This window comes from Rutidosis leptorrhynchoides, chromosome 1 (assembly GCF_046630445.1).
Source record: "Rutidosis leptorrhynchoides isolate AG116_Rl617_1_P2 chromosome 1, CSIRO_AGI_Rlap_v1, whole genome shotgun sequence".
Lineage (NCBI taxonomy): Eukaryota > Viridiplantae > Streptophyta > Magnoliopsida > Asterales > Asteraceae > Rutidosis > Rutidosis leptorrhynchoides.
Window position 1 is genome coordinate 74,911,739 of NC_092333.1, and position 10,453 is coordinate 74,922,191.

Genomic DNA, 10,453 nt, shown 5'->3' on the forward strand with positions numbered 1-10,453 from the left:
CCTCAATTTCATTGACATCCATTCGAAGTGCAGTGATCTGATCCTCCTTAATTGCATCCACGGATGTTTTTAAGACAGACTCGAGTTTCTCGATGAACACGCAAAAAAGCTTAAAAGCTGGCACCAAACGTCCTTTCATTTTAATCCGAATCCCTTTAAATGTTTTCGGGTATCGACGCTCTACAGCCTCTAACACCTCTTTTTCTGCATGCCCAATTTCACACTTGTTCCACACTCCAACATCTTCAACAGTGTTCTCATCATCGGGCCTTAATGCACCAATATCTTCATTTCTAACTGTAGCCGTCGATGGAATCTCCGTCGTTATCAATAAGCCTCGATGTACCAGCTGAATCATCATCAGAGTACCTACATTTTTATCAAGTATCTTTAGATAATAGTAACAATTTCTAAGATATTGGTGCTTGCCATAAATGCAGAAAAGTATTCACAAAAAGGAAATAATGACATAAAACTGTTCCAATCAAAAGCCCTCCCTCATATCGGAATTACAAAAAACAGTCAAATATTTCTGCAGTAAATTGTAAAAAATGGAAGAAAATTAATTACTAGTACCGTTTATTCATGCATTCCTTAAACCATCCTGGTTGTTCACCATTTTGAGTCTCCTACATAAATAAACAGCAAAATCAAGTTAATGAACACTAATAATGACTATTGAAACACATAACATGAAATCAAAGAACTAAAGCTAGCCTGTACAGTTGAACTGATTTACAATATAGTACTCCGTATGCTGTAATTAGACTTTAATACTGTGACTAATTGATTTATGTATGAACTAATTTACTGATTTAAGTATGACTAGTTACTATTGATGCAGACTGAAAGTGCACTCTGAAAGTATTAAATATAATTTAAAAGATATAACAATAAAATCAGAAGAGTGTAAATACCTCCGACGTCTCTATAATATTGTCATCGGATTCATCAGTTGACATGTAATCCAATCCGTTCAAATCGTTTTCATTATCTACTATTTCTTCTTCTACGCTGATAGGATCAGAATCTGATTTCCCTTCATTTTCTCCAACTTTTTTAATTCCACAAGGTTCTGCTAAATTGCATATTTTGAATTTATTGTTATTATTATTTATATTTATCTTAAATGTTGAAAACAAAATTTCCATTAATAATAATGTATCAAACATACCTGTTTTTGCTTCTTCTTCTTCTTCTAGGTCAGAATATGGAGCAGGTTGATTAAACAAAAGATTTTGCTTTTTACTTAGTATGTTGTTTATGATTATTACATTACCAAATCCACCATTGTTGTACTCTTCGCTTTCTATTTCAAACAACATCTCAGTTGTCCAGTTTCTGATTTCAGGTTTCAAATTTTTTGAATCTTGAGAAGTGCTTGATGTCTTACTAACATACCAAGCCTGTAATTACCACAAAAATTATGTCACGTTTTATACGTATATATGACAATTAATAAACATCATACATATTTTAAATTTAATAGCTTTCTTACCACTAAAAAAGTCAGGGGACCTTTATACCAGCAGTTAGGATAATTCATATCCCAATTAACCTTGCTCCTTTTGACACTCGAGAACATATCCACACCAATCCATTTTAATTACATCTTCCAAGTAATTTATTGATGGAAGAAGTCTTTGATTAGATGTTGAGTCAGCAATACCTTCAGCCAATGTCGTCATAATCAATACTAACATTTGTAGTTTGAAGTTATGTCCTCCTTCTTTGTTTTTCATAATTGATTCTTGCACATTTTGAAGACATATCCTTTGCCTTTTGTTTTGTTCTTTTTTATAAAGCTTTCTAAATTGATTTATTAAATTTCCGTTTCCAATCCGTGCTGTTTCAACTGCAGTAACACATATATCTCCAATTGGGAATCCAAGAATTTCATTAACATCTTCCTTTGTAATCTCTAGTTCTACAGCTCCTAAATTCAGTTTCAAATTTTCAGCATTAAATCTGTCAACTAACCAAAATGACAATCTGCCAGGAAGTGATTTAATCTTAAAATCTAATAGGCTCTCAAATCCCATACTGATCAAATCACGTTTTTATTCATCGCTTAAATCCGGTATAACTTTAAATAATGAACTCGGACTCTGTCTTGTCCAAATAGATTGTGGTTGTTTATTCCTCTTTTTCATTTTGGGTTTGCAATCTTGTTTAGATACATTATCTGATTCAGTTTGGTTAGTTACTGCAAAATAACACAAAAAAAATTAAAACAACATAACTGCATATCTTTAAATAAAAATAAAAATTCAAGTAGTTGAAGCATATGTCATGAACTTAACTCTAAGGAAAATATGCTTAATAGATATATGCAATAAATAAAAGCATAGTTTTAATATTATAATTATAATAATCTAAATTCAATATCAGATGTAGATGCATATGCAAGATTCAAGATGCAGTTACAAGGTTCATAATATATTGGAATATAATATTATTTTAACTATATGTAGATTTTTTATTTTTTGGTGGAAAAAAAAACCGAACATTATAAAAAACAAGGAATCTTCATCAAAAGATGAGAGAAACCTAAACCGATACAGACAGCAAAACAAAGAGGCTCGGAGGTAGAGAACACGCTAGACCAAAGCAACAAGCTACGCAAACTAAAACCGAGCCAAACCGGGGCAACAGCCACCCCCAAACAAACGGGGCAAAAAAACACGATACAAACAAAATACCTAAAACGATCGGTACGAAGAACACAAGCAAATAAAGCCAAACACCTAACAAAAACAAACTAACACAATAGAAACTATATGTAGATCATATGTTAGATGCAAGATGCAGTTACCATGTTCAAATACTCTATATTATATTACAAAATACATCAACATAAAATGCATATGTTTATTCAATTTATCAGATGCAGATGCACAATTTAGAGGTTCATAATTTTAAATTACTATCTGATTCAGGTAGTTTTACCTTTAAGATTAGCCTCTAGTTCTGTCTCCATCAGTTGCTCCTCCTCATTAGCCTCTCTTAAACTATGTTTAGAGCATAGGATTTTGTCGTGTTCAGCACACGAATATCCATCTCGATCCTGCATTTTCAAATACTTGCTAAGTTTGATTACTATGAAAATTACAAAAAATAGTAACGGAATTTTAAACCAACTTCAGGCATGCACAATTTGCAGCTGCAGTTGTTGCAACAACCAGGGGTCGTCTCCAAAATCTCCTCCTCTGAAACCGAAACATTATTGGGGTACCTGCATCCTTACAAAGTATCTTTAGATAATAATCAAACCAAACAGATCATATTTGTTACTTAGTTTCTAACTTCTATATATGCATAATAATATACTAGAAACATTGCAAGTTCAAGCAGCTTGCATAACAATAACGATGATGATCAAAGGTACAATGAATGTAAAGGTCATCCAGTTATTTAAAGGTTAATGAAAGTAGCCATTTCTAAAAAAAAAAAAAATATATATAAAAAAATAAATAAATAACTTAAAGGCCACCCAAATATTCAGTTATATCTTACAATGAATGTAGTTGTTGAATTTTCCGACCAGTTGTGGATTTATCACCTTTTTCATTCTCCTACAAAAACAATACTAGCAAAATCAACTTAATAAACATAAACAATACTAATAATTAATGGAACATATAATATAAACAAGTAATAATTAAAGGACTAATTAAAGCTAGTATGTAGTGTTAATTTTAGCATTACCTTTGCTGAAGTAGTTGTTTTTCTTCTTTTACATGAATCAACTACTTGTGGTTGCTGATCATCTATAATAACCGATTTTGAAGCTTGTTTACTCGATTGACTGCGAGTTTTGTGCTTCATTGTTGATAATGATCAGATTAGCGTGTGTGATTTGTGTGAGTAGCTAGGGCTTATACAGGTTGTGTATCTATGTATCATCATCCGTAATGGAAAAAAATGTACACAATTGAAACATCGAATTTTCCTAAATTAGTACCCTGGAAGCGTTTATTTATTTATTTATAATTAAACCTTTTTTTAAGAGGAACAAACTTAAAATAAAAAACTAAAGAAAAACTTCGTCGGAGGATGAGTACCAAATTCATTTTTATTTTTATTTGAGTGTAAAAGCATCAACTTTGGTCGAGAACAACTCAAACAAAGAAAACTATATAAAAGGACTAAACAACTAAAACCAAATGTAAAACGTCCAATCTATTCGAACAGAACTAAACAAACTAACAAAACTATGCAACAAAAATAGACCAAACGAAAATTGACACGACAAGGATAAAAGCACCGAAGCTAGTTATTACTGAGTGGGAAATGATTTCGCTCGATACCTTTAACACAATTTAAGTAGCTTATAACTGCAATACGCACATTAACGAAAGGGAAAATAGCTTCAGAAAAAATAAATAAACGAACGGACAAACACAAGTTTTTGTGAAAAATGAAAAAAAGATGAAAGAAAAGTAAATAAACATGGGGTGGTGGTAGAGTTGTTAGGGTCTACCATTCCAAATTGTGGTCATGAGTTTGAATCCATTAAGCTAAAAAAAAAAAAAAAAAACCTAATTCCCTCGTGGCTACGTAGGTTCACTCGCGATGATTCCGGACTACTCGCAAAGCGGGTAGTCGTCTTGAGAGTAGTTGACTCGTAAAGAGCTAAATTGATCCTTTGGTTTGTGGTTTCAGCCTTAAAAGTGTTGTAGCAAATTTAATAGAACACTTATTTTTCTCAACCTTTGATGGTACTGTCAACATTGTCGCGAATTATGTTTCTTCCTAACGCGCGTATGAGTGATAAATTAGAAAATTCGATGTCACTATCGCCGTTAAAGAAAATATAACAGTTATTTTTCTTTGGTTATTTTCTTCTTACTTTTTTATAGGAGCAAACCTCCGCAAAATGGTACAAATGTAACGTTAGTCAGTTGTTTGATGATCAAATTAGTTGATTACTAAACTCGCTTATATGTAATTTAATTTAATATACAATTCAATTAATTTTGAGTTAGGATAGGATTGAAATCACATCACATTCTTTATTAAAATTCATTTCCACAATAATGATTGCAGTAGTAGAACGTTACAAATGAGTAGCAGAGCTCAAATTCAAACCATCAACACTACCTTCCTGTTCTCATCTGTATTTATAATACAAACACCATAGTTTCAAACGTATCTTTTAAATACATGTACACCAAGATATAATAATAATAATACTATTAATTCAATGGCAATCAAATTTGGCAAACTTATTACTGTTTCTAATAACATTCTAACCTCAAAACAATTTCTATACACATTCTAAATTAAAGGATCAGATACTTGAGCAATCTTTTGTGCTACTTGCGTTGCCTTGTTATTTCGAGTTACAGTAGCATCATCCAACTCTAATCGAGCCTTTTCCATCTCTATTCGAGCCGTTTCAAACTTTTTAACAGCTTCCACAACATCTGCTCTTCGCATATCAAACCTTTCCTTTAACGCCGGCAAACATTCCTCCAACGTCGCAAGCTCATTCAACAGAGCATTGTTTCCATGTTTCAACATTTTTGGTACAAGGGATTATAAGATTCAGTTTTTGGTTTTGGAAATTAAGTTGACTACCAAAAGTCAACGGGTAATGTTTTTGAAGGTTAACATCGGTAGGGTTATGTTTTTTTTGCATTTGATGAAAGTTCTGTCACTTCATCAGCGGCTAAAAGAAGCCGTAAAGTTAATTCGGTCGGTTCATCAAGCAACTTAGGTATGTTTTGCATCAATTTGTTATTATTTTGGCTTATTAATATTAGGTAATAAATCAATTTCACATACACACCCATCTCTAAAATACCCATTTTAATCTTCTAATTAGGGTTAAAAACACGGGATTTCTTTTCCTCCGATCAACAATTAAACGCACACTTTTCCTCTGTCGAACCCAAATCCTACTCGATCATCACCATCAGTGTTTAAATGCTCTTTCTTCAGCTTCAAATTACATAATTTATGTACTTAATTAATTTAGAGTTTGTAAAATTCATGTTAAAAATATAAGATATGTTGTTTGAATAAGGCTGTATAAATTAGTTGTATATATTATACTTATTACAACTGAGCAAATTTTATTTACTGTTCATCAACAGTAACCGAGGGTATATTAGACATTTTAGTCATCATACATTCTCGCCTGGAACCTTCTTCCACTTTCCAGCGCCCTTCAACCCCATCTTCATCCATTTACCTCCATTCCAATTTTACACACCGCCATTTTAGACCTGATGTTTTCTCCTTGCTGTAGTGTTAGCTCACCGTTGCCACCGCCCGCGTGCCTTCAACCACCATCCACCACCGTCACAGTTTCGCTGCATACCCTGATTTGTTTTCTAGGGTCTGTATTGTCTATGCAGGCAAGGTTTTTTTAATGTATTCAGAGTTTTTATGTTATATATTACTATATTGTGTGTATAATATTATAGCCACTTTCTTCACAATTGTTAATTGTGTGCAACTAATTTATTATTTGATATTTTAGTTTCTAAAGTGACTACTACTCATGCTGTTGCTACTCGACAGACAACCGTGGTTATCGTGGGCGATAGTACTCAGATGTTAACCACAGAAGGTCCGATTAACATTTTAAAATAAATTTCTATTAATATGTTTATTAACGTCCATTCTCTCCATCTATATTTTTTGATATGTTGTATTTTTGAGACGATTTGTGTTTCTGGACCCGATTTCTTTGCTCAGCACACAGTTCAGCACAAGTGCTCTTGAACCAGTCAAAGTCAAAATTCAGGTAATTTAATATAGTACTCTAATTGGTTCTATACTTTTATGCTGTGAAAATTATAAGGTTCAACTTACAACATTAAAAAGTATGTGCTGTTAGGCAAAAATCAAGGATTGGTAATGAGTTGACGGTTAAAATTATAGACATGTATGCGCTTTTCCTTTTTTCGGCATAAGTATTGTGTCGTTGAAAGCACATATTACTTTCTCTGTTGTTATTAATAAACCCTTTCTTTGGTGTTTATAGTTAGGTGTTGAGAGAATATGGGAGCATAATGAAGTGTCCATCGAATACAATTGTCTCCATTTTCGACTACTCTGGCCATCTGCTCCTATTTTCTTTTTCATTTTCGTTGTTATCATCCATCTTCCCCATGTAAACTTTGATACTCTACTTTATTGTTTTGTGATGTTTTATTTGTTTGCTAAATTGTTGTCAGTAATTGTTGTATGTAGATTTAGGTATTCTGTTGCACGACTATTCCCTTTGTCTTATGGTAATTGAGGTTTTTGTACGACAATACTTAGTCGTCGTCGCCGCTAAGCTTTGACGACTTACCATCTCCGTCGTGGTTGCTGTAATAATTGGTTCTATAGGTGTCTATATGTTTTATAAATTGAGAGTAATTTGTGGTTTTTGTTTCGGCATTATTTTTCGCGATTTTTAATGATGCTGAATACAGAGTATTATTTTATATATGTGGAATTTATGTGTAGGAATGCACATACATACGAGCTACATAGTGGTAGTTTACCAGGAGGAAACCGGTGGGCTTCAAGTGAGATCCAAACAAAGGAAATGCACATCGAGGGCTAGGAATGCATCCATGTGGTGGTGAAACATTAGTTGTAAATATTGGAGACTTAATGGAAGCTTGGAACAATGGCAAGTTAAGGTCATCAGAGCATAGAGTTGTTTTTAAGGAACCTAAAAACCGCTTTCACTTGCTTTCTTTCGGTGATTTGAAGATGATAAGGTAGTTTTTGCACCTGATGCAGTTGTGGGTGACAAGAACATGAGAGCATATAAACCCTTTTCGTGTGGTGATTACATGAAATTTAGAGGAAATAGTGAGAAAGGCAAGTTTGAAAAAGTTGGTTTCATGGTCAAATATTTTGCAGGTACTGAATTTGCTTAATTAGGTTGTCAAGACTTTCGTTCTATTACTACTACTCCGGTAAAGGTTGATAAACACGGCAATAAATAGGTTACAGAGGCAGTTGCGGAACTTGAACTCAAAGCCAGATGGGGCGGATGCGAAAATTTATTAAAATTTTCATTTTCAGCAGGGGTAAACACTAATAAAAACCTTATTATTTCGTAAAAAAAAAAAAAAATTAGTGTAAATTTTTTTTATCCGTTAAATCCAGGTGGGGCGGATACCCCTTTTGGGTTATTCTAAGCTGCGCCCATGTACAAAGGTTTCATTTTATCAAAAACACGGTCACCTGGTCTGTCCGCTAAACACCCATTCATGGATATTTTTTTCTATTAACTTACCTGGTAGTAATTAATTTTGTTCACGGAGTATTTTTTATTTTTTTTTAATATATGTTTGAAATTGAAATGGAAGTTTACCTGCCTTTTTTAAAAAAAATTGGTTAATGGAGATGCCTTTTTTTTTCCCCGAGAAAATTGGTATATTTTTATTTTACCTTGCACTTTGCTAGAAGTGCAGGTGTCTATACCTTTGGTCAAAATCAAGACGCCGGGTATGTCTTTACAACCAGGTTGTAAATTATTGTCTACCAATAACAGTCACAACAACGGTAGTGTCTTTTTCCAATAGCAGTCACAACAACAGTGCAAACCGTTTCCAGTGTCGCTGCTGTTTATGTTATCTCGACTGTCATGTTCGCTGATTGTTCATCCTCTGGTATGTGCTTCGATTTTGCATACTCAGTTTCTTAAAAGTTAATGTGTTGATGTTCATGAATTATTTATTTGACTAATTTACACTCTGTGTTGTTTATATGTCTTTCTCTTTATAACATGAATGTAAAATATATGCATTCATAGCAAATGTGCTCATGTATAACGATTGTAGCAGTTTAAAGATGCAGATTTTAATGTTCATGAGAATTTTGATAGATCGAAAGATAGCGAAAATTAAAATGGTAAGCCTAATGCACAACAAATACGTAAGCTTTGTTAGTTTCTTCTGTTCCTTTTCATTCTTTCTTTTGTTAGATTCGGGTATTGTAAATGTTGTACTAATGCCAACTTCTATGCTTTTACTACATAAAACATTATGTAGGATTATAAAGTAGATATAATTTGTGATTTGTGTTAAATGCAGAGCTACGATAAATATGGGTGGCGTTGGCCGCGATTTTCAAGTGAATTTCAAAGATGCCCTTTATATAGTTTCCTTATCATTAGCCAAACAAGTTTAACATGCAGAACCAAGAAACAGCCTAAAACTGAAGTCCAAATCAGCTCTTCTTGCAATGAAACACAGCTGCACACTGCAACTTATATGCTGCACAACAGCAGCTAAGAGGCCTCGAATTCGCTCATCTATGTATGTAAACTTTGAACTCCACGGATACACCTGCAGAAGAGGCAAAACAGAAGTGACTTTGACGAAACAAACATGTCATAGGCATGTAATAAATATGTAGAAACAAATAATAGACTAGGACTAGAAGTATGTATATTCAGACTATTCGGCATGAAATTTTGCATGCAATAATATATCATGCTTATCACTTCCATTCACCCAACTGCAGCACAAGAAACGTTAGGCATGCTTCAGCCGCAGCGAACAGGTACGTATTCTATTTTGTTTTTGCAAGTTAGTTGCATAGAATCGGAATACTCCCAGGTGCAGGAAGCCTTTATTATCATATTATTTTAGTAGTATTACTATTGGTATCTCTTGGACGTATGTGCCTTTTTAAACTATATTTATTTCAAGTGACTATCTAATGAAATTGTCTATTGGTGGTATTTTGATATGCAGGACTTCTTTACGTAGCGACCTTATTCTCAGATGCCTAATTTGACATGTTCTTATCGAAAACCGTTCTTCTCTGTTTAATGTTCTTTTTTTTTATTATTCTTGCTATGTTTCTTTATGTTTTTTTTTTTGTTGTAATTTGTGTTTGATTATCTGTTGTTTTCTTCCAGTTGTAATTTGTGTCTATTTATCTGTCTATTGTGACAACACCCTTACTCATATTATCTGCATTTAAACATTCCCACTTTAGAATGTATTATAGAAGTCTGTTCAGTTATTACATATGCTATTTATCTATTATAATATATTTTGATCACTTTTCCTAACAACTACATACTGATCCATCATAGTATTTGTTACAGGATGGGCCATATAAAGGATCTAACTTCCCAGGGAAATCCCATGCCTGCAAAATTGAGTATGCAACAGAATCATCATCCTACAATGCTCTTACACAAACCTAAATAGCTATAGAAAGCTCCTATGTTCAAAAATGTAATATTAGCTTTTTATCGTAAACAATGTGGCTGCACCTTTATAAACGCTTTAGTAAACACCATAACGAGAACGTCATTAATGCTTTTAGGTCCGCCGCCGCAACGCGCGGCTGGCCAATTGCTTGTTGTATACATATGAATATGTGATACTATTATTATTATATAGGAAATATGATATATATATATATATATATATATATATATATATATATATATATATATATATATATATCTTCTATCGAT

The 10,453-nt window shown here is 33.0% G+C and overlaps 1 protein-coding gene and 1 long non-coding RNA gene across 7 annotated transcripts; one reads left to right on the plus strand and one right to left on the minus strand.

The window, feature by feature from the left end:
* Nucleotides 1–231: 231 nt before the first annotated feature.
* LOC139861738 (uncharacterized) lies at nt 232–3,894 on the minus strand. 2 transcript variants are annotated; one of them, XM_071850244.1, is made up of 6 exons: nt 3,709–3,894; nt 3,517–3,575; nt 3,142–3,235; nt 2,950–3,067; nt 1,499–2,206; nt 1,280–1,406 (listed from the first exon to the last, which is right to left on the minus strand). In XM_071850244.1, the coding sequence occupies exons 1-5, from the start codon at nt 3,826–3,828 to the stop codon at nt 2,061–2,063; spliced, it is 537 nt and encodes a 178-aa protein (XP_071706345.1). In that variant the 5' UTR covers nt 3,829–3,894; the 3' UTR covers nt 1,280–1,406; nt 1,499–2,060. The 2 variants fall into 2 exon arrangements, with proteins under 2 accessions (XP_071706338.1, XP_071706345.1); XM_071850237.1 differs by lacking the exons at nt 2,950–3,067; nt 3,142–3,235; nt 3,517–3,575; nt 3,709–3,894 and adding exons at nt 232–369; nt 577–629; nt 918–1,078 and having other exon boundaries at nt 1,175–1,406; nt 1,499–2,064.
* A 2,340-nt stretch (nt 3,895–6,234) lies between these two features.
* On the plus strand, nt 6,235–9,921 carry LOC139861751 (uncharacterized). Of its 5 annotated transcripts, none has more exons than XR_011763943.1 (6): nt 6,235–6,365; nt 6,491–6,580; nt 6,709–6,757; nt 6,998–8,868; nt 9,051–9,401; nt 9,484–9,921. It is a non-coding gene; the product is annotated as an uncharacterized lncRNA (long non-coding RNA). The 5 variants fall into 5 exon arrangements; XR_011763945.1 differs by having other exon boundaries at nt 6,998–7,872; nt 7,959–8,868; nt 9,051–9,921; XR_011763942.1 differs by having other exon boundaries at nt 6,998–7,126; nt 7,468–8,868; nt 9,051–9,921.
* Nucleotides 9,922–10,453: the final 532 nt, after the last annotated feature.

Bases quoted from the DNA above. Each gene is read 5' to 3' on its own strand.
- LOC139861738 (XM_071850237.1), bottom strand. From the start codon at position 1,585: ATGTTCTCGAGTGTCAAAAGGAGCAAGGTTAATTGGGATATGAATTAT. The intron at 1,079-1,174 runs GTATGTTTGATA...TATGCAATTTAG, and splicing joins AGAAGAAGAAGCAAAAACAG to CAGAACCTTGTGGAATTAAA. The intron at 370-576 runs GTACTAGTAATT...ATAAAAATGTAG, and splicing joins AAGGAATGCATGAATAAACG to GTACTCTGATGATGATTCAG.